Source organism: Panthera leo, chromosome A1 (genome assembly GCF_018350215.1).
Source record: "Panthera leo isolate Ple1 chromosome A1, P.leo_Ple1_pat1.1, whole genome shotgun sequence".
NCBI classification, from domain to species: Eukaryota; Metazoa; Chordata; class Mammalia; order Carnivora; family Felidae; genus Panthera; species Panthera leo.
This window is the reverse complement of record NC_056679.1, coordinates 1,969,923-1,994,029: the sequence shown is the minus strand read 5'-3', so window position 1 is coordinate 1,994,029 and position 24,107 is coordinate 1,969,923. Positions and strand designations below refer to the sequence as shown.

At 48.1% G+C, this 24,107-nt stretch overlaps 1 protein-coding gene across 2 annotated transcripts in view; it reads left to right on the top strand.

The window, feature by feature from the left end:
• LATS2 (large tumor suppressor kinase 2) overlaps window positions 1-24,107 on the top strand; it is a 76,125-nt gene that overhangs the window by 1,829 nt on the left and 50,189 nt on the right. For both annotated transcript variants that reach the window (XM_042927603.1, XM_042927640.1), the window contains one exon: window positions 10,620-11,187. In XM_042927603.1, the coding sequence (XP_042783537.1) occupies window positions 10,849-11,187 (339 nt within the window). In that variant the 5' untranslated portion in view covers window positions 10,620-10,848. The remainder of the gene's footprint in view (window positions 1-10,619; window positions 11,188-24,107) is intronic.

Here is a 24,107-nt window from a genome sequence, read left to right as displayed (position 1 = left end):
ACCACCGATTTTGAGGGCTAAATCAAGAGACTAAGAGGCTTTGTATCTTTTAATTTTTTGTTTAGCGGCTGTTGTAGTAAGGTAGTAACAACAATCTTACAAAATAAGAATGCAGAGACTGTTTAAGAAAGTCTGTTTTAAATTATAATTAACAAGACACTACGTTATTCAGCGTCTCCTAAAATTTGGACTCATTATCCAGGTATATAGAACACTGTTTAATGAATACACCAGCATTCCTTTGAAATTAAAATTGCCGAACATTTAGTAAATCTCCAAATGTCAAGCCGTTTAAGATAGTATCTGCAGAAGACATCATGCAAAATTATTAAGGTCAATTACTAGAATCATGAAATTTTAGAATTGGAAAAGATTCTACTAGCCTCTGCATCTAGTTGGAAATAGTTTTGACCTGAGTGTAAATTGAAACTGTACATGTTTCTTTCCTTAGCAAATCACAGGGTTGATGGGAGGGACTTTCCTTTGGTGGGAGGGGAGTGTTTCTACAATAATATGACTTGTTATTTTAAATGCTGTGTTGTAAATAGCCAGCCCTAGGCTCCTAGATCCCACTATTCTGGGGGGGGGGGGGGAGGTGTTGAAGCTGATAAATTCGCCACAAACACTGGGTAGGATTTGGAAAGCTTGGGGGCGGGGTGTTCTGCTTTGTATTGGAAAAACCAGACCAACACAGTTTCGAAAAGCCGTTTTTATATTTTATTTCATGGTGATGATGTAAAACTTCTCAACAGTATTCCTTCCTGACCTCTAAAAAATGGCTTGAAGAAATACAGAAGATAACTCAGCGCATTTAATTTGTCTAGACTGTAAATCTGTTTAAAAAGGAGCAAGATATCCCGATAGGCAGAGTAAAGGGGTCGGGCTTGATAATCCCTAAAGTGACTGACTTCCAGCTGAAAAAAGTCTCTGAATCTCCTTCCCTTTTAAAAAAGCCTATTGCTCAGTAATTCCTCTGGACAGATCTGGGCCTCTGTGGCACAAGTCCAGGGGTCACCGCTCCTATTGGATGTCGGGTGGATGATGCTCTAGGAAGCAGGCCATTATTACACACGGCGCCTTTGAACGGCTCTTGGTATTTGACCGTAGCCCTGCTTGGACCACCAGTTTCATTAAGTGTTAGCTATTCTCTCAGGATTGTTTTTTTTAAAGCGACTGTTATTCGATTTATCGTTTCATTTGGAAGTATTATTCAAACGGGTTAATAGTGGAAATAAAGATAATGTTGGCGATACTAAAATTAGGACAGAAATGTGACATTGCTGAATGTTGGCCGGTCACCACATGAAAACAAAACCTGATGTTGCTTACCATCTAGACCATGGCCACCTAATGGTGACAAGCAGTTTTTTAAGCTAATTAAATACTTCTCGCTCATGTGCTAACGTTTGACATTCAGAGGAATTTCTCTGGAGGACAAGTGAAACATCTCGTATTTTGTAGCAGTGGTGTAAGTTTATGGACAGCTAGTTATTGTTCTATTTTGGCATAGTGTAGATTCTGTAGCCTCTAAGTTAGCAAGGATGGCAAAGATCTGACGGATGTAAGTTGGCTTTTGACTGGAGTGGGCCTTTGTTGGAGTATTGGCCTCCCTGCCTCCAGGCAGTTTTCCTGATCAGGAATGCTAAGGACCAACGGGTTCCATTACTAATTAACCTCATCCTCCCTCAGGAGTCTCACTCCTGTGTTTTCATTAAATGTACCCAGACGGTACCTGCGCCCTCCCCGACACTGTCTGCCAGTTCATCTTTCTCTTGTATGTTTGAGCCTTTTCACAGGAAGTTCCAGGCTCTAAGAATAGCTTCACACTTCCTTCATCAAATCATAGCCCTTTAGCCTTTCCAGTTTTGCTGAAATGATCCTTTCTGTAACAGATTTTTCCCAAACAGGCACATGTACTCGGATTCTTTGCACAGTCACAGTGTTACCTCTGTCCATAGCAGGGGCTCTCAAATGGGATGGGTGTCCCGACTCCCTAGCTGGCGTATGTCTGAAATTTGGAGGGGGAGGAAGTAGGGCCTTCCCAAAGATTGAAAACCCTTGCTCGGGTATGGAGTTGAAGATAAGGAGACCCATCCTGTACAGCTGCTTGCTTGCTGTTAGGAATGCTGCAAATAACGGATAATAAATTTATCTACAACCTGGTCGCTTGAGTAATCTTGAGTACAGACTTCTGTGGTTCCATTTTTTTTTATGCCGTTGCTCATAATGCATACGTACATATCCTACAGATATCGGGTGCAGAACTATAGAGAATGTGATGGTTTGTTTTTCTTCTAGATAGTAAGCTTATTTAGAGGTGAGACCTTGTTCCATCTGGGTGAGACCTCATAATATCCAGCAAAGTTTTTGGCACACCTATGGCACTTCTCAGCCCACTACAGCCTTGTGATGGCACTGTTTTGGGGGGAGTTTTCTTGGATCCCCAGAGGAATGTAATCATTGATTTCCTCCAAGACCCTCGTTATGAGGGGTATGGCCCCCGTTGTGTGGTTTCCTGGCCTGGACACAATGGAGAGGCCCATCAGCGTGGTGGTTTGTGATTCTGACGTTCAGCATCTGGTTGGAGGCCTGGCCCGGCTGTCTGATGTAGTTTCAGCTTTGCTAGTTAATTATGAGAAGGATATGATTTCAATTATAAGTGGAATTTTAGTCCCAAGAAATACCATTTAAAAAAAAATGCCAATGTTTATCATTAGTGTGGGTCTGGTGGATTCTGTGGTTGGTGCTTGACAGGCGTTAAGCAACCGTGGGTCTACGAAGCACTAAGAGAAATCAGACTAAAAGTTCGTGAACACCTTTAGCACTTTCCAGGATCGGGATTGGATTTGATGGCACCAAATTAATAGATGCTTCAGATAATCGCTCGTAACAGTTGTCTATGAGCCACCTGTACTGAAGTAGTTGTCTCAGCTCCAGGTTTGAAAATGAGGAGTTTTTGTTTTGTGGGTTGTGCTGTAGTTTTAAAATTCTGGAGTCTTATAGTTTCTTTTAAAGCATGTTCAAATCGATTGATGATACCAAACAAATTTCTAAAACCAGATCTACCTTGCCTGGTACCCTCATTTCTTAAAACCCATATCCACGAGGCCCTAGGGTCGTCGTGTTTAGGAAATTCTTGATGAAAGAAGTTATTAAAATGATATGGCGGTGTGTCAGAGGAACTAATTTCCAGCTGCAATCTTAGTTTACTGAGTATTCCCACGAAAAATTCTTTCCTAAGTTCATAATTTGGCCATGAAATCAATTGTCTTCAAACTAAAACCTAAAATACAAGGTCTCAGGCTGCGAAAATACTTTCGTTCTTTATGAGACTGAAGGAAAGTTTCCTGCTTTCCAGATTGTTCAGGCAGGAACACAGTTTACCCAGAGGTGCTATTTTACATATTGGCCTACGGAGACAGGACAGTGCCTGTGGTGGTCGCAGGGCCAGCGCTTGCTGTGAGACGATGGTGGAAGATGGAAAGAACATGAGAAGAGTGGGTGCTGACCTCCTTCCCTGCCACGCGGAGGGGCTCTCCTGGGTGGTGGGTTTATGGGGTGTCACCGAGTCATTCTTTCCACTTCTCTGTAGTTTGAAAATTTTCATAATAAGCTGTTGAGGGGCAAATAAGAAGAAAAGAAACCAAGACCTCTGATCACATTCTGTTTAAGGGTTCATCCACTTGGTATTTTCGGCTCAGGAATAAATATGGACGGCAACACAGAAATGCTGGTCTCACCTGTGCTGGTTGGCTTTATAACTGGAATGTTTGTGGGAAGCTCGAGTGCCTAAATAGCTGCCAAGTGTCTTAGGAGCATGGCTCTGCAGAAGCTGTTCCCTGTCATGTGTTTCAGCGTCCTGATGGCAGGGTGGGGGGGACGGTGGGGGAGACGGGGGGGGGTGGCCAGCATCCTGGCAGTGAGGGTGACGGTGGGGGTGACGGTCAGCATCCTGGCGGTGGCGGTGGGGGTGGGGGGGTGGTGTCCTTGCATGGGCGTGTGTGCCATCGGCAGATTAGACTTCACTCCGGGAGGGGACTTTGCCCTCCTGTCAGCGCCCCATCCTGAGGTCCAGTCTCTGCATGTGTAGCTGTGTTTAGAAAGGGAACCATTCTCCAAACGCTAGTTAGCTAAACGTGAATAGTTAGATGATTTTTCCCCATTTTTTATGAAAGTGAATTGTACATAGTACGTGTCATTTTAGCCACTCACAGTGTATAATTCAGCTGCATGAGGTACATTCACGTTGTTCTTGGAATCGTCACCTCCGTCTGCCCTCCAGGCTTTTTCATCATCCATACAAACACTCTCCGCACTAGACGGTAGTTCCCCATTGCCCTGGGCCCTGGTCATCTCCATTTCCGCTTTGTGTCTCTCAGGTTGCCTGTTCTAGATGCCTCATTGTAAGCAGAATGATGCAGTATGTGTCCTCCTGTGTCTGGCTTATTTCACTTAGCATGATGTTCTCACGGTCCAGCCATGTAGTGGCCTGTGTCACAGCTGCGTTCCTGTTCTTGGCTGACTGACGGACTGTAGTTGTGCGACTTTGATCATAGTTATGTGTGAGCTTCTCTCGGGGATGTTTCGTTGGGGCCGCGTCTTAAGTCCCGGGGCAGAGCTCTGCTGTTTCCTAGGGGCCTCCCGTGTGCACCGCCTTGTGCCAGCCGTGTTCCTGCACTGCCTGTACCCCACCGCAGGTGCTCCTGTCCCCCGGAGCCTCCCGGGGAGGTGACTCCAGGGGAGTCCCGCACTATACGCTGTGATGGCACTGTGGGAAGGCTGGGAGTGGACAGCAGGGTCTCTGAGATCGGGTGGGCAGGAAGGTCCTTCTGCGGAGGGGAGTTTTAAGCTGAGAATTCTGGGAGGCATAAGTGAATCGGGCTGGGAATGGTATTTGTTCCTAGCAGAGACAACGGTCTTGCCAGGTTCCAGATGTAAGGAAGAATTTGTTGCTTTTAAGTTGCCCAGAGTCCTATAGATTGAACCGGATTCTGGCTGGTCGGGAAGCAGTCGGCTTCTCGAAACTCAGGTACTGCTCAGAACTGAACATCCTGGGCCCAGCTGAAGGCACGTGTTTTAAACATGAAGTCAAATGACTTAAGTTTTTCTCTCTCTGTGCTTTTCTTTTTTTTTCTTTTTTTTTCTTTAAAAAGGAAGATACTTTAACTTTTGAAGCACGGTTATCGAATATTTAAAGAGGAGGCACACAGAGTGAGCATAAAATACCCGTGTTTCTACATTCAGTTTGGTGCCTTTTCCACTGAGCCCGTCTGCAGTTTGCCCTGGTGTGGTCTCTTGACTTGATTAAAGCCGTTTTTACTGATTCTGAGTCCTGAACTTACTAGTAACTCTAATAATTGGCCAGGGTGTTGTGCGTTACAGAGGAGAGTGATGTCACGGGCGGCTTTACCTGTGATCTCCCGAGCAGCCCTGTCAAGGAGACAGAGGGAGGCTTGTTGCCCAGCCGGAAACCGAAGCTCCAAGAGGGGAAGTGTTGGCCCAGCTCACGGAGCCAAGTGCCAGAGCTGGGGGCGGGAGTCCGGCTTCTCACCTCCAGCTGCTGTTTCCTTTGCACCGAACGGCAGTCTTCTGAATCAGCCTCCCCAGACGTGTCCTCACTTCCCGATAACTGCCCTCCTCCGTTCCCACCAAGGCTGCTTTCTTGACGGTGCTCCCTGTGCCGACGGTTGTCGTGGCTCAGAGGACGGTCCTGCCATCAGCTCTGGTTTCCAGACCAAAAACCTGGCCGCCTCTTCCAAAGCAGTCCTCTAGTGAACGTCACCAACCCTGCAGGTTCTAGTTCTTAGCTGCTGTTGAACCCACCCACTTCTCTCCGTTCTCCGGCTGCTATTCTGTTTCAGATCCCCATAATTCTTTGGGAAGACTTTTACTGTCACATTAGGTAAGTAACCAATGCTCCCCTCTGTCTCCCATCTTAGACTCTGAGCGCCTTCAAGTCAGAGGCTTGTCATTATTTTCTGCTTCCCTAAAACCTAGTAATAGGACCGCCTTGTGTGAGTGTTCACGTTGTGCACGGTTCAAGGGCCTTGCACGTAAAAGGGCACGCCTCACGTCGTGTAAGTGCTCACTTCCGTGAGGGCGTGTGCAGCCTGTGTGCAGACTCTGGGGCACTCGCAGATTACCTGAGCGGCAGCAGGGAGTTACCTGCCCGGATAAAGTCACGTGATGCACACGATACGCACATATTCTGGACAGTACATACGATCACATCTCTCCTCTGTCACCTGCCTTGAAGAACCACCCTCCTTGTGGTTCAGACTTTACCTGCCCCCCTCACTCGGGGTGTGTGATAGATCGTGACTTGTGTCCTCAGTATGTTTAAGAGCGAGCCGGGCCACTGTCCACAGAGCTCTGGAAAGCTCCCCAGGGCAGGAGCTGCTCGCGTTGTACGACAATACAGGCGCAAAGAACTTACTTGACAAAGGGGCATCTTTTTATGGCCCCGCAAAAGTACCGCATGAACCACCAAGGCTCTGCCCGCAGCTGCGCAAAGTACTTGATAGGGCGGTGGGAGCAGTGTCGTAGAGCGGGCCGCGGACTCAGCGCCTCAGATCTGGGGCCGGGGCCGTGGGGGCTCAGCAGCCTTAAGGCAGCAGCACAGTTTGCCGCAGCTCCAGACCGGGACCGACCCACACGTCCTGTGGTGGCAGAGTGGATGGCCAGGATGTTCACACAATGGAACACGACACGGCAGTGAAAAAGGGGCCCTCTTGCTGCATACCGGGTATGTGAATAGCCAAACGGTGTTGGCCCAGATAAGCTGGACAAAGAGTACGGAGCGTGGAATGCCGCGGACATGAAGTTCAAACACTGGCCAGGCTGATCCTTGGTGCTGGAAGTCGTGACCGCGGTTCCCCTTGAAGCGTGGGTCTGTGGGAGGCTGGGGGCTTCTGGAGTTGTCGTGACAACACTCCTTGATCTGGATGCTACGCATCAGGGTGTGTTCTCTGTGAACGTTCGTCGATCTTACGAGTTGTTTAGCTTAAGAAGTGATGTCAAACTTTACCCCCGCCCCAAACAAAGCCTTACTTCTTCCCCAGCTTTCAGCAGCTTTCCGTTTTTTTTCTAAGTTTTATCATTTTGGGAGAGAGTGGGGGAGGGGCAGAGAGAGAGAATCTCAAGCAGGCTCTACGGTATCAGCACAGAGCCTGACGTGGGGCTCCGTCCCACAAACCACGAGGTCATGACCTGAAGCCAAGAGCCGGATGCTTCACTGACTGAGCCACCTGGGAGCCCCAGCTTCCCATTTTGAAAGTAAATTCCAGAGGTGGCTCTTAAGCCTCAGGACCAGCCAGGGCCTCCCTCACCTGCGTCTGGCTCCCCTTCCCTCTGCCGGTGTGGTTGGGCAGAGAGGGCGCCTTGGTTTGGCTTTCTCACGGCTCCTTTTTCCTCAGTCTGGACCATCTCTTGCGGCCCTCGCCCTTCTTAGCTGAGTGCAAAACACCTTGTACCTTCTCCTCACTCTGCTGATATCGCCTGAAGGTAAAATGAGGCTTATTACAGACCGCTGCTCCCTAAGACATGCCAGGTGGGAGGGATACGAGCTCTCCATTCACTCACCTAACTGCTCTCTTTCGTGGACAGTCACGAGCTACGTAAATGTCCCACCTGCTGGTGGCTCTGTTGATGTCTTCAAGCCCTGACACCTGGCCAAGGTGTAGCTAGCTCCGAGCCCTCTTCTCCTCTCTCCCTGGGGTTGCTGCCTCTCACCCAGGCTTTCTTCGTCTACCTGGTGTGTGTGGTTGTCCCTTCCAGTTAGATTCCAGACTCAGTTCTTTAAAAGGGCACTTCTGGCCATGTCCCTCCCGAGCTCAACCACAGACAACGGCTCGCCACCATCTGCAAGGAGTGCAGACAACGCGTCCACGGAGGTCCTTCAGATGGAGCCCTGTGCACCTCCAGGGTCTCAAGCCTCCATCACCCTCCAGGAAAAGCCTCCACCCAGACGTGAATGTGAGGGCGGGGCCTGCACACTTCCTGTCCCTCTGCTCCTTTGCAAATGCTGTTCCCTCTGGCTGGAGTTCCATTCCTCCCTACACTCAGGTCCAGTTGTCTCTGCTTCAGAGCTTTTTCTGGCTTTCTCCTTTCTTCACCCATTTCTTAGATGGTTTCTTTTTTTTCTCCTTTGGGCATCTCTTGTCCTTTGAAGCTGTTTATTTGGCTCCCTCACCCTCACCTTGCCGAGGCGGAGTTTTGTTCTTGTTTGTCCCAGCAGTGCCTGAGAGTTCGTAGGCTTTGGATGAATGTTTGCCAGGTGGGCAAGTGGGCGGATGGCACAGAGATGAGTCGGTGGCAGAGGAAGCTTGAGTACATTTCGACTGCGAAGAAACCCTCCCTGATTATGTGTTGTGAGAAGATAGTATGATTTACGTCTTCTGTATTTTAGTTTTCAAAGAAAGGGTAAGAAGACCCTAGAGATGGGAAACAAAGTGATCTGTGTAAATTCCCACAGGAAAAGAGCTAAGTCTCCTGCCTGTCCTCAGACATATCGAATCACTCGGGACCCTCCATACGTGCTTGGCAGCTCCCTGAGAACCTCTCTATTTTTGCTGGAACGGGAACCCCTGGTTTTAGAAAGTTAGGTATTTCAAAACAGATGCTTAGACCACGAAGTCACTGAAAATGAGTGTGGTTACAGTATGCCCCATTTTACACCAATTAAGCAGAGCTCTGGGTTTCTGGCTCCCTGCCAACACTGTGGTCCAGGCCCGGGGGAAATCTCAGCAGCTCTTGGATCTAATTGTTCCCTGTCTGCAGAGTCTTACAACAGTCGTGTCAGGGACTGCTGTGTGAAACGTTGTGTATCAGAACATGAATTCCATGTTGGAAAATGTGTTGAGTCTGGTTCTTACTTCGTAAATAGACTCTTCCCTCAGTTTCATTGAGAAAGTGATAGAACTTTTCAGACCTTCCACCTTCCCACCTGTAAGAAAAGAATAGTAATTTTGATGTCGTTTCTTCAGGTTTACGGCCATGTGTGGTTATGAGGTAGATCTACGTAAGTAAATTCACATAGAACTCTCAGAGCCCAGCACCTAGTAGATACCGGATAAGTACTGGCCATCAGTTTTTCTTCGACGTGCAAGTGTCTGGGAAGCAGACTTCCATTTTGCAGTTCTAAAATTCCTCGATGAAACAAAAAGTTCACATCCCGCCGCTCCTTTCCCTTTAAAGGGTGCTCTTTTTCGAGTCAGTTTTTCTTTGCTGATTAAAATGCAAAATGCTTATCCTTTACAGTTTGCTCCCCGAGTCCTATGGGCTAAAAGGAGTGGAACGAGTGAAGGCAAAACAGGAAGGAAAGGGAGCGGGCCCGCCGGAACTTGGGGTGTGAGCCCAGCGGCCGCGCGGGCCTTCGCTTTTGCCACCGTGGGCACCCGCGCTCGGGTCGCGAGAGCTGACGACATAAGCCGTACTCACACGAGTGGCAGCCGGCGCGGTTCCCCCAAGACCGGCTGTGCCGCCAGGGCTCCGGGGCCAGACGCATGCGCGCTCTTTCTCGCGCTCTTTCTCGGCGCCCCCCACCGCCCTCTTGCCAGGCTTCGTGCTGTGCCTCGCGCGGGGAGTCAGAGGACTCGCTCAAGGTCACCCAGCCGGCAAGTGGCTTGGGCTAGATCCTGCTTCCGGGGGAGCTGGCCGCCAAGGGCAGCATCTTGTTTTCTGAATGCAACAACAACGGAGTCAATTAGGCCTGGGGGAGGTCTCGTTCACTACCGGAAATGGCTTTGGGGTCTCTGGCTCTGCGCGTGGGGGCCGCTTCTGTGCTCAGGTGATCCACACGGATCACCTTTACCGGTACAGCCGCTTGTCGGTACGGTCGCAGTGCGCTCTGAGAACGGAATCACCCTCGTGATTTTACCAGCCCCCGTCCGCGTAAGGATCAGTGTCTCCAAGAAACGTATTTTTATTTTGGCATTTAGGTCAGAATGCTGATAAGAAGGTGACCGTTTTATAAAAAAAACCCAGGGAGTTGTTACCTTCAAAGTCTCATAACACATTGTGTTAGAACTTCTTTCACTTGCGATATAGGACACTTTTAATGTGACAAGTTTGTGGCGTCTTTCAGGAAGTCCGGGAGGGCTTTACACGGCAAGCTTTGCAAAGACATGGAAGGACCACAGGTTCAGGTCGGGGGAAGGGTTAGTAAAGCCACAGAGATGAGAGACAAAGGTGTGTGCTACGAACTGAGTGGTTATTAGGAACAAGCCAGAAATCCCAGACCTCACGTGGCAGGTTTAACCCTAAATACTCAAGCTGCAGGTTTCAAAGTGAAATTCTGTTATAATGAAGTATTTCGAGTGAACGATCCGTTAATACTACTTACTGTTCTTACTCTGAGGTGAATATTTGTAAGTAATATGAGCTTGTGGAGATTTACTTTATTACAGATTACATGTTACAGGAAACATCTTGGGACAGCCCTAGAGGTCATGGGCGCGGACTAGAGCTGAACACTATTTTTATCATTTCTGAGAGGTGATGTGTTCTTTCTTAATCCTTTCAAGTGGAATATTTTCAAGATCATTGCCCGTTTCTGAAAAGTATTGTCAACAGTATGTGAAGACCATCAATGAGTATGTTCTTTCCATTTTCTTTTTCAGATAGTGATGATCTTCGGAATGAAGTCTCTGGAAAATTTTAGGTTCTCCATAGGAACTACAAATATTGAAGGAAAGAAAATTTTCAAAAGGAAATTGTTTTGAAAGTATGTTTACAACTAACTGATACTGTTGACAGTTTTTTTTTCTTTTTTCTTCTTCTTTTTTTTTTTTTTTATAACAAAACACTTTAAGAAGATTGTATTTATGGTAAAAGGAAACTGGACTAACAATGAGGCCAAAGACTTTTCCTGCCACGACTTATTCTGGAAACAGCCGCCAGCGACTGCAGGAGATCCGAGAGGGCTTAAAGCAGCCGTCCAAGTCTTCCGCTCAGGGCCTGCCGGTGGGACCAAACAGTGACGCTCCCCTGGCCGCCAAAGTCCTGGGGGGCAAGGATGCTGCCCGGCAGCAGCAGACGAGAGCCACCCCGAAGTTCGGACCTTACCAGAAAGCCCTGAGAGAAATCAGATACTCCCTGTTGCCTTTTGCTAATGAATCGGGCACTTCCGCAGCTGCAGAAGTAAACCGGCAGATGCTGCAGGAATTGGTGAACGCGGGATGCGACCAGGTGGGTGCACCCGAGGCTCCCGTGGGGGCAGTCACAGTAAGCCCGCCGTCGGAGCACAGTGGAGGCAGCCGAAGGTCCTGCGGTTGCCCCTCCAAGGCCCCGACTTAGCTACTAAGAAAAGTGTCTCCGGGTCAGAATCCAAGGCCCTTCCGGGGTGCCATTGTATTGTTTTCCGCCTTCTCTCCAGAAGGGTCTCTTGGCTGCTTTTGCTTTGCAGGCAGGATCCAGACACTTGTGAACTCGACTGCAATGGTACCACGTGCATTCTCGGTTCTGTCCGTGTAAAGTGGTGAAGGGCTTTCACACTTGCCCTTTCTTTGGGGTTTATTTGGGCTTATTCTGAACGGTCATGGGGAAGACACTGGCTTCCCTTGTTTTTGGTCTGTGCATTTTTTTACTTAGTGAAGGGGAAGGTTGATTAACATGAATTGGCTCTTCTTAGACTCTGTTTTCTCCTGGTGTGTATACTGGTAGAGGAGATATGGCTATGTTAGGGAAGTGAGCAGGCTTGAGAGGTCATCAGACTGGTGGCAACACGTGTGGTCTGACTGTTCGGTTGCTTAAGAATAAGAGACACCTTAATAAGGAAGGAGGTGGTACCGATAACATATAAGCACACAACCGACAGCTATGCATTTATGATCCTGTCGTGATTGGTATAGCTACGTAAAACCCAGGTTGAGGGGCAGGACCATGTAAAATGGAACTAGTGTCCGGCCAGGTAAAAATGCCTTTAGTAAAATGGAACTGGTAAAAATGTAATTGCCTTCTAAAGGGACGTCTGAAGGCTAATGCTTTGTTACCATCTGTCGTCTTAAGAGTCACAGTTGCATGAAAATGGAAATAAGCTAGGCATTTTTGCTGCCTTGGAAAATTAGTAAGATTTCATGCTCAAAGCATATCAAGATGGCTTGAGCACTTTTAGTTTCTTAGAAATAACCTAATTACCTACTCCTGGCCTCACAGTCACAGGAAAAGGCTAACAATGCCCTCTTATTTCCAAAAGCAATCTCAGCCTTCTGGTTGCAGGTGATTACCATAGAACTGAGCTAGAGAATTTACATTTTTCAGATGATATGTTTGTGAAACTAATCGTGCTATTTTGCAGGGCACTTCCTTGACACTTTGGGATATACTGGGATTAACTTGTGTAAAGCAAGCATTGTTGAGTTGAAAGTTGCTTTTATAAAGCACAGGATCATGAATAATGTGGTGCCGAGTGTTTTAGCAGTGGAAGCTGACAGCAGAGGCATGACCTTTCTCATTGTGAAAATATGAAGTTAAACACGCTGCCAAGTGCTATCCCCTGACAAACAGAACTTGATGGTTTTGAAAGTAGGAAGCAGCAGTCCTGGGGAAATACCAGTAAGATCGCAGAGACTTCTGAAACCCAACAGCAAAGCCTAAAATCTTCTGTAAATCGCTTGCAAACAAAGGAGGTAATCAGAGCAGGGTGTTCTTTGCAGTTGTGTTTCAGCTGTGGTAAAAAGAAACAAGTGAAGCAAATAATCCAAAATACAGGTGGGATCTCATTATGGCAGAATCCATTAGTGATAATTACAGTGCAAGAAATAATGGAGCCGGTGCTGTATCCAAGACAGTAAAATACAAATATAGTAAAATTAAGGATCGTGACACCAGTGAAGTTCCCATCAACATTTAAGTTATGTTAATTGCTGGCAGAAAGGACTCCATTTGCCGTATTTAATGCTCCCGAAATAATTCAATCACTTTAGTGTGTAGTGTTACTTTGTAAAGTGAAACAGTTCTGCCTTCACCCTCACAGTCCACTTTGGACCGTTTTTGGTCTGTATACAGGATGCATTTTGCTTTTAGAGAATTCCGGTCAGAAAGTCCTGACGGGAACCCAAGTAGCATGTGTGGAAGGGACCAACAGTAGCTCTAGAGTTCGGTCTCCCACAGCTCAGATGATCAGATCCGGTGTAATAGGCACAGAGACTTCTAGTGTTGCAGCTGTCCTTTTTCCTTTGTCTCCTACTATATTGCCTTTTAATGTAGGTTCGGTTATGTTCTCTTGTATTTTGAGTTTAAGTGTCATTTTTAGTCCTAATATTAATCAGAATGGCAGTAAACTCCAGGTTTTCCCGAGGTCTTACACACTTTTATATGCACCATTTTATCCATCGTATATGCATGCGCACACATTTTTCCCCATTTTACTTGACCTGAGACTAACTGGAAATATTTGCCCGAATGTTTATAAGGGAGTGTTTTCTTTTAGGCTTTTCGTAATAAAACAAAATTTACATAAGAGAAGTACATGATTCCTAAGTGTACAGCTGGGTGAATTTCACCCAGTGAATTACACCCATGTAACTAACTAGCATGTACTGGGTATATATTTTAAAAAATTACTTTTTTAATTTGAGTTATCTCTGCACCCAATGTGGAGCTCAAACTCACGATCCCAAGAGCAAGAGTCGCATGCCAGCCAGGCGCTCCTGGGTATGTTTTTAATTGAAATATCTTTAAATGGAAATTTCTAGAAAAAGACTAAGTATTTTCTGTGTAATGATATAGTGTATATGTCAAATGATAGTGTCTAAAATATTTCACACATACATGACTAAAGGCTTAGGAAAATTTCTATACAAAAAAAGGCCAATAGATTAATATTCCTTATGCAAGGAGCTGTTCTTTTTTTCTTTTTCTTTTTTTTTTTTTTAGAGAGAGAACACGAGCAGGGGAGGGGGGAGCAAGAGAGAATCTCAAGCAGGCTTCAGGCTCAGCACAGAATCCAATGAGGAACTTGATCTCAGGACCCTGGGATTATGACCTGAGCTGAAATTAAGAGTGGATGCTCAATTGACTAAGCCACCCTGGCACCCCTGTTCTTTAACTATAGATTTAAGGGGTGCTGGGGTGGCTCAGTTCGTTAAGCGTCTGCCTCTTGATTCTAGCTCAGGTGATGATCCCAGGGTCTTGGAACTGAGCCTCACTCCCTCTCCCTCTGCCCCTCCCCTGCTTGCACACAAATGCTCTCCTTCTCTCTCTCTAGAAACAAATCAATTTAGATTTAAGGAATTGTAAAGATAAGTTTTTTGGTTATGAGTGTCATGTTTTGTATCATTGGATACTTTTAATATTGGCATAGGTAATTAAATTTAGCATTTACTTTATCTTATAAAATTTAGTTTCAGTTTTTCTTTTAATGGTTTCAAGTGATGATATATATTTTTTTAATATGAAATTTATTAAATTGGTTTCCATACAACACCCAGTGCTCATCCCAACAGGTGCCCTTCTCAATGCCCATCACCCACTTTCCCCTCTCCCCCACCCCCCATCAACCCTCAGTTTGTTCTTAGTTTTTAAGAGTCTCTTATTTTTTGGCTCCCTCCCTCTCTAACCTTTTTTTCTTCCTCCTTCCCCTCCCCCATGGTCTTCTGTTAAGTTTCTCAGGATCCACATAAGAGTGAAAACATATGGTGTCTGTCTTTCTCTGTATGAGTTATTTCACTTAGCATCACACTCTCCAGTTCCATCCACGTTGCTACAAAAGGCCATATTTCATTCTTTCTCATTGCTGCGTCATATTCCATTGTGTATATAAACCACAATTTCTTTATCCATTCGTCAGTTGATGGACATTGAGGCTCCTTCCATGATTTGGCTATTGTTGAGAGTGCTGCTATAAACATTGGGGTACAAGTGCCCCTATGCATCAGCACTCCTGTGTCCCTTGGGTAAATTCCTAGCAGTGCTATTGCTGGGTTGTAGAGTAGATCTATTTTTAATTTTTTGAGGAACCTCCACACTGCTTTCCAGAGCGGCTGCACCAATTTGCATTCCCATCAACAGTGCAAGAGGGTTCCCGTTTCTCCACATCCTCTCTAGCATCTATAGTCTCCTGATTTGTTCATTTTGGCCACTCTGACTGGCATGAGGTGGTATCTGAGTGTGGTTTTGATTTGTATTTCCCTGATGAGCGACATTGAGCATCTTCTCATGTGCCTGTTGGCTATCTGGATGGCTTCTTTAGAGAAGTGTCTATTCATGTTTTCTGCCCCTGTCTTCACTGGATTATTTGTTTTTTGGGTGTGGAGTTTGGTGAGCTCTTAATAGATTTTGGATACTAGCCCTTTGTCTGATATGTCATTTGCAAATATCTTTTCCCATCCCGTTGGTTGCCTTTTAGTTTTGTTGATTGTTTCCTTTGCGGTGCAGAAGCTTTTTATCTTCATGAGGTCCCAGTAGTTCATTTTTGTCAAGTGATGATATTACCAGGTTTTTCCCTCTTTCTCTCCCTGACAGATTTTAATTAATTATTTATTTTTTAATGTTTATTTATTTTGAGAGTGGGGAGGGACCGAGAGAGAGGGAAAGAGAGGGTCCCAAGCAGGCTCTGTGCTGTCAGCACAGAGGCTGACACAGGGCTTGTTCCCACGACCGTGGGATCGCGACCTGAGCCAAAATCAAGAGTCGGACACTTAACTGTGTGAGCCATCCAGGTGTCCCTCCTGACAAATTTTTAAAAACCACTGATTTGATTTTGCAGTGGTGTGAATACGCGTGACACGTCTGCTTCTCAGAAGCATGTGATTTGTGTGTTCTTACTGAATTGCGGCGGGTTAGCAGGTGGAAGCGTCTGACGGGGCAGGCTCGCCACACTCCAGGCTTCTCGGGGCGCACGGATGGACGGATGGCATGGGGGCCTCGCGGTGGCAAGGTTCCTGTTCAGTAGTAGCCTGCGCTCCGTGGAACAGCGAAGCATGGTATCACCTTGTGTCGTCCAGAGGAAGACTTCGATGAGAATTTTCTCTCAGAAGCGAGTACCAGGAGACATTTTTTGCTTCTCTGCAGCATTTAGCACGTGCACTTTCTCTGGGGACCGCCCCATATCCTGACCTTCAGGCACCTCCCTTGTTGATCCCCTGTGAGGGTTGCCAAGTCTGGCAGCTTCCAAGACTCTTTTAGGGCCCTGGCTTTTTATCGCTATATTCTTCTAGGCCTGAATTTCTGTGTTAGCATCAATTTCCTAATCCTGACTTAATCCAGTTTTTCCTCACTTTATTGCGAATGTTTAAGTGACTTAAATCTTTATTGGAATGAAGGTACGAAGAAATGTAAACAAACACATTGATTGATTACACCAAATTTGGCCTAAGAAAAAAGCCCACGGTCAGGCTGTATATTCAGAGGCAGGTTTCCTGAGAATAATGATCACAGCGCCAAATAAATCTGAGGTGATCTGGTTAATAGGGAAGGGGGGGGGGGAGTGAATTTCTTTGCATTCTCAAGCCAAAAAGTGTAGAAAAGTCCGGTTTCTCAACCCATTCCACAAGTTCTTCCGGGACCCTGGTCCTTTTGCCACAAGAGTGGCGCTGCACAGGGGCGGGGCCTGGGGGGCCTGGGGGCCTCAGGGACGAAGGGCAGACACTGGTGTGGACCCCTACCTCCTGGCCAAGTACTGCTCCGAGCACTTGCACAGCTAACCTCGCTGAAACTACACAGCAAACATTCGAGATGCATTCCCGTGGACCCCAGTACTGCCCAGGACACTGTGGTACGTGATTGGAGGTCTCTCCTCTGCCCCCCTCCCCTCCGCCCCCAGCTCCTACTGACCTTGTATCTTCGGTAAGGGTTGTTAGACGTGCTTATGACACACACTGGAGAGGACAGACTTCAGTGTTCCCTTAGTGTGGTCATGCAGAGCTCTGGCTTTAACTTGCGTGTTGCTGGCCATTTTCTGTGTTGGCTCCTGTGCGCCCGGTCCTGGTGGGCGTTTCTGCTCCGTGACTTGGCCCTCTCCTTTCCCTCGTGTCCTCTTGCTCTCTGGGGCTGGCGGCACTTGCTCAGCCCTTCCTGTCCCCAGGACCCCTCGCCCACCGGCCACAGGCCCCATCCGATCCTCTCCAGGGACGCCCCGCCCACTGTACGCACCGGCCCCGGATCCCTGGCCCCCGGATCCCTGGCCTGGCCGCCGCCGCCCGCACCTTCTGCTTCGCGTGTTCCGGGGGCCTTTCCAGCTTTTCTGTTGGCTGCTGACACCGGCTTCCACCTTCCCCTGCCTGGATCCGGGCACCTGGCGGTACGGTTCAGCTCAGAGCCCTCCTGCAGCGGCTTGAGTCTTCCGCCTGGGCTCCAGCTGGTCCTACTCGGACCTCCATAGTTACGCGGGGGCTCGATGCCTACCGTTGTGCGGCCAGGTGGTCACGCTGTCGTTGCACTTGGCCTCTGGGGGCCGCGTCCGCCGGGCGTCCCGGTGCCCGGGGCCGTGCGCGCGGGGCGAGTTTGCGCACGCGCCGTGGGTGCAGCCGGGCCGCTTTGCCGAGGCGGTTCCCCCTGGGCCGGCCGCGCAGAGCCCTCGCCGACTCGGGACTCGTCGGGGCTGGAAGAGGACAAACACCACCCGGCCTCGTAGCGTGTTTCGCTCGGACGGGAGGCGTCCTCCGGAAAGCGCCAGACGTTGACCTAGAGAAGTGTTAACCCCGGAGTGCTGTTCTTTATCCTGGTGACAAGCCCTGCCTCGAGATCATTTCTCTGTAATACAGGGGTTTTGCTAATGAAAAAAGAAGGAGTTTAGATAACATGCACATTTCCTCCTTGTCCCTTCCTCTGGGAAGGGAACCACTTTTCAGGGTTACCAGCACCCACCCGGTACTGCCCAGAAAGGTCAATAAGAGGAGAAGGAAAAAAGAAACACTTAAGTTTAGGAATGCCAGTAATGTGACAGGAAATTGTATTACAATGGCTTTTGGGTGTAGCAGTTCCTTGCTTTCCCCCTCTTTTTTTTTTTTTTGCCTTTGCCTCTCAAATTAAATGTGGCCTTGCGAAAGATAAACTGTATATTTTATTAAAGTCGGCTATTTAAAATTCATTTGACAAGACGCAAGCACATCATACCCTTGTTTTATACCCTCCCCCCCAACACACCACACAGGCCTCCCCCTAGTTTTGAAAGTAGTATGTGTTCGTTGTGGAAGCTTGAAAAATACAGAAGAGTGTAAGAAGAAAAGAAAAATTGCTTGTAGTTCTGACAGGTCAGATATGATCACTCTGAACATTTTGGTATAAAAGTGACCAAGTTTTTTTCCGACTAAAGGAATTTAAGGAAAGGAGGGACGTGCCAGGTGGGAAAAACAGTATTTGCAGGATGATCCCACTTCTTCCTTTACAAAAAGCATACGGGTATAATCTGTCTCTTCTCACCCTCCTTACCCATCGTCGCGGCCAGTCAGTTCCCTGCCAGACTGTGCCCTGCGTGTGCACACACCCCCGCCCCGTCCCCCCACCTGCCAAGCCTCCGCCTTTGCCTGATGGTACTGCGGTACCTCCCGGCCCCTCCTCATCTGTTCCCTGCACAGAACCCTCCCCGTAGTCATTCTGAAAAGGAAAAGATCCTGTCATTTCCTTCTCGAAACCTTTCCACTTCACTTGGGATGAATTCCTGACCCGCAGGCAGGGCCCATGTCACAGCCTCCGGTCACACCCCGCGTCCTGCATTTGGTGCTGTGGCCCCAGGGCTTCACTGCCTTCCCTCCCACTTCCCAGCACCGGCCCTGTCTGGCCTGAGAACTGCCTACTCCTTTTGAAGCCTTGCCTTGCTGTCACAGATTCAGAAAAGTAATTTCTGACCCCCCTAGTCTAAACCAGATCCCTCTGTTTTATTCTCTGTCATTCCAGCAATTTCCCTTCATAGCGTTTATCACAATTTGTTCCTGAGTGTTTCATTGTGTATGTTGTGTAATATCCATTTGTCTCTTCAGAGTTAAGCCCCGTTAGGCAGTGGTTTTGTTCTGGTCTTCATTCTCCTGGACCTAAGACTGCAAACTCTCAAAAACATCTGCTGTTTAAACGGAGGGATGGATGATTTGTTATAAACGTTTCCATTTTCAACACCTATATTGTATTCCACTGTCCAAATGGAAGTTTTATAGCTCATTGTAAATAAATGGTGTGCACGGGTAAACCGAAGCACGTTAAACATTTTGGAAGGTGACCCGAGCAAAGATGACTCCGGTTGGCGGCCGCAACTCCGAAGTGGCTACGAGTGCTCCACCGACAGGTGCTCAGGGAGAGACTTTCGTGGGGGAAGAGGCTTTCGTGGGGGAAGACGCAGAAGCAAAGCAAGAGGAGTATTTGCGTGGCACACTTCAGCGGTTACCTTGTTCGGGAAAGCCCGGCCGGCTCTGGATGGTCAGTTGTCCTTAGGTTCCGATTCCCTCTCCTGGCGGCATCACGGGCACGGGTTTGCTTTGCTCCCATCGATGGAGGCACAGGAGCGCCTCGGTGTGATGGCTCCTCGTTCAGTTAAGGCTGTGATGAACAGCCTTTTGCATAAACCTCCATAGATATCCCTGACTGACTCAGAAAACATTTTAGAAACGGAAGGATTAGGACAAACGAGTACTCGGACAACTGGCAAATTCCGACGGTTTCTATTTTGCCAAGTTTCTTTTAAACATTTTTTAAACTGTTTTTCTGTTTCCTACCCTGCCAACAATGAGTTCTGCGACTCCTACAAAACGACACCTCTGTTTGTCAGGTTGGTGGTTTGTTCTGCATTCTTAACACTGGCAGTAGGCGTGTGGTAATAGACAGTGGTGACAGTTTTGCAGACGTGAGTGCGCAAAACTGCCATATTTTGAGGGGAGGCCCTTATTTAAGTGTCTGAGATTGGATCTATCGCCTTCTTTTTTTTTCTTTTCTTTTCTTTTTTTTTTTTTTGCCATTTACTTATTTTGGGGGGAGACCAGACAGAGTGTGAGTGGGGGAGGGGCAGAGAGAGAGGGAGACACAGAATCCGAAGCAGGCTCCGGGCTCCGAGCCATCAGCACAGAGCCCGACACGGGGCTCGAACCCACGAAGTGTGGGATCATGCCCTGGGCCGAAGTCGGATGCTCAACCGACTGAGCCCCCGGTGCCCTGGTCCATCTTCCTCTTAAAACAGGATGCAGAGTCTAGTACATCAAGACCAAAATACATCTCTTGAGGAACACCATGTCTCTCCTCCCTGTGCGTGGCCCACCTGCTAGCCGACTCGGGAACTTGTCGTCCTGGAGAGTAGTTGGCGGACAGGTCGGCGAGGCCTGCCCTCTGGGGAGAAGGACAGGCCGTAACAAGCCCAGGGCAGCAACATCTGGACGTTCAGCTTGGTGTGTGCCCCACAGTGTGTTGCGTGCCGAGCGGAGCTCTCTGGCTGGGTTTTGGGAACGACGGGCTACGAGTTTGCGCAGGTGTTGGGTCTGGCTGCCCTCGGGGGCCCCGGTCCTGGCCTCCTCTTTGCACAAGCTTTCCCCTTTATCCAAGCATGCGGTACAACTATTCGTGTTCTCCATATGTGCCATAATGTGAAGAATGTTGGGAGTCACAAATAATTGTTTACCTAAAGCCAGCAGTTTCCTACCGGGGTGGTTATTTACCGTTACAAATATGGCCGTGGCCATTAGATGGCTCACGCCACCCTAGTAGGTGATCAGTGAGCATTTTAATATGTTCCATTGCATAGCGCTTTCCCCCGGCAAGTGCCGGAGATACGGCAAGTGCTACAGAGGATGTGGGATAATTCTACGGTCCTCCTTTTCCCTGTGCCCCATGCGTTTCCAATTTGGGGAACGTTGGAAAAGTACTGCTGCCCAAGCCCCAGCATTAGAGATTGGATTCATTTGGTGAGGAGTGGGCCCTGGATATGAGCCCTTCCTGAGGCGCCCGGATGGCGACGAAGGCACAGCCACTGCCTGCAACCTCAGCTCTGCGTGGAACTCGGTAGAGTGGGTCCTAGGAAGTGGCTCCGACATCCGAGTCTGGTGTTTGCGTGCAGTCCGTTCAGGGCTCCCTCAACTGTCCCTGTCATTGCCAACCCGTTGTGAGATAACTCAACAAGGAAATTGAGGGCTTTTTTACGTCCTTTGACTTTTCACGCAGTTATTATAAATTTCAAACTTAACGACAAAAAAGCCACATTCGTTATCATAGTCACTACCCAGCTGCTCCTTATTTTGGTGTTAACAGTTACCACCAGGGTTTCGTAGTTCTCAAGTTTAGCGCAGAATACGTTCATCATGCAAGTTGTATGGAAGTTCTACTCATCTTGGATTTTTAGAATTTTCTTTAGTAAGTATGTTGGGAAGGGAGATGTTTTTCATAATTGTTTTTCAGATTGGTGATTTTGTATAATTGACTCATCTTTTCGCGCAACAATTTGAATTTTTGTAAGTGTACTTGATGTCTTTCCTGGAGATACGGGAAACGGTAGGAAGTTTCTCTTCCCTTGATGCCATTCTTTATGCCCTCCCCCTTACCCTGAGCGTCTAGCATAGCTGTGGCTAAACGGTGAAGGCTCAGCAGAGATCTCCAGCTATTAGAGTTGGACAGACTGGATTTCAGTTCAGACGGAGCTTGCTCGGAGTATGGTTTGGGAATCGAATTGAGCTGCTGGTGACAGATCCCTAGCTACAGAGCTTAATAGCCATAGGGGACATGATGAAGGCTGGAGGTTGGTAGGACACGGCCAGCTTGGTGGTTCTGCAGTGTCCTCAAGGACCAAGCTCCTCCCCTCTTTTGGTTCTGTTCTCCATAATTCAAGCCTTCCATCTCCAGTCAGCGATGCTTGCGGGAGGCAGGAGCACAGCAGCCAAGATGCCCATCTGGCGCTGGCTCTTCCTTGAGGCGCGTTCCTCCACGCCTCACCTGCCAGAACCTAGTCACTTGGCCACAAGAGGTTAAAGCAGCCTTGGAAATGTGTACTTAGCTGGGCACATGGCTGCCCCTGATAGAACCGGGCTTCTGTTAGTAAGGGGGAAAGGATCTCGGTAAGTCAGGCGATGGGTTTGGTCAGGAGGCCAGAACATAGCCACGTGTCCCGCTGGCCGTCACCACAGGCTAACAACTTACTTGTCTGAGCCCACGGCTCTTCATCTGTACGCTTTGGGTAACCATCAGTCCCGGGGTAGGAGTTGTGCTGCAGACCAGAAAGAACGTAAAGCACCCGGCCCGTGGTGGGCACACAAGGGAAGGTGGCTGAACCACAGTGCTGTGTGTCATCGGTCTGGGAAGTGTGTGAGGTGGCTGGAGAGCAGGGTTTCAGGGAGCTTCCCGGGGACGGCGTCGCCCTCTCGCCAGCCTTAGTGGTAATCACACGGAGGAGGTTTGCTCTGAGCTGTGCAAGGTGTGTGCTCTTGTGGCTTTGATATCTATCCGGTCAGTCACGACATTAGAAGAATTACCTTGGGCAGAAATAAAGGTTGTTTCAAAACAAGTGATTAACGGTACTGACATTTCTCCGGCCAACAAGTAAACATTCATTGTAAGTTTAAAGCAATTTCGTTGGGTTATGAAAGCTTCTACTGCGCAGAGGGCCGTTGTAAAGCTAGTGGCGTTTGGCATCTAGAAGGCCCAGGCATGAGTGGGGTGCACTGGAGCAGATCGGCTTCTGTGGCAGCCGTCAGCCTCCAGGGCCTTAGAGGAGGCTTCTGGAAAGTGCATGTGCCCCTGTCACCTCCTCCTTCTCCCTGGACGCCACGTGGTTCATTCAGCTCTGCTGCTCTGGCGTCCCCACTGTTCCTCCAGTGTTTTGGGCTGGAAGTGTTCACGTAACAGGCCCCCTCCTGTGTCTGGCGATCTGTTCCGAAGTCCTGTGTGCTTGGTTCCAGTCTGCCATATTTGGTCTCCACCTTTTGGGCCAAGGGTCCTGAGATCTCCAGTAGAAAGAGGACTCAAGTCAGCAGAGATGCAGCCTGCCCTTCCTTCAGGATTTCACTGGTACTTTCAGAACTCTTCCTCCTACAACATGAAATGTGTGCTCTCTCTCCTTTTTCCTCTCGCTTTCTCTCAAGAAGGTCTGGGAGTGGTTCATCAAAAAAGTTGAGACCTCCGTCGTTGACTTCTCTTTGACTATAATCTCTACTTCAGTCACCAATGAATACTTTCCCCAGTTCCTATTTTTTTCTCCTGTGTAGCTTTCACATCCTTGTCTTTTCAGTGCTAACACCCTGCTCTCTATCTAGATTCTTCTAATAGTCTCTTTGACCCAGTATCTCTTTCCTAAAAGGTGACAGTCAGCCACTCCCTTGGTATCCACTCCCGTCTTCTTCCTGCCGTCTGATCTCCACTTAACTTACCAGACTTCGTTATCTCTCTCGTTACCGTACAGCCCGCCTGCTCCAGCTGTGTTTGCCTCTTTACACAAGAGGCAACTACCACCAAGCGGTGCGACTTTCTCCCACACTGGCTTCACTCGCTGGCTTCGCACTCCCTGCCAGCCCAGCCGCGTCTACCCACTCCCGCCCCACTTCTGCCATGATTCATCGTTGTGGCCTTTCCCAGCACAAGCGGGGCTCTCCCTTTTCTGAATTCCTGTTTCTCTCAGCACCATCCAGGGAACCGTGGTCTACACGGTCTTAGGGACTATCTAGCCCACAGGACTCTCTACACAGTTGAATTAACGGAGACCCAGAAAGATGATGTGGTCAGTTTAAGGCTATACAGCAGGTGAGGGGCAGACCCAAAGCTAGAAGTCTCTCAGTTTTACCCATGAAACTTGAAAGAGAAAGAGAGAAATAACTGTCACCCTGCCATTTATAAGAGGAAGACATTTTCATATAGTAGAGTTGACCCATCAACCCACTGTCCAGGGATAATCACTGTTATTTGGCCATATTTTATTTATTTATTTATTTATTTATTTATTTATTTATTTATTTTATTTTATTTTATTTTTTTAACGTTAATTTATTTTTGAGACAGAGAGACAGGACATGAGCAGGGGAGGGGCAGAGAGAGAGACACACACAGAATCTGAAACAGGCTCCAGGCTCTGAGCTGTCAGCACAGAGCCCGACACGGGGCTTTCAGTTCACAGACAGAGAGATCATGACCTGAGCTGAAGTCAGATGCTTAACTGACTGAGCCACCCAGGCGCCCCTACCATATTATATTTCTTTTTTGTTGTTTTGGTT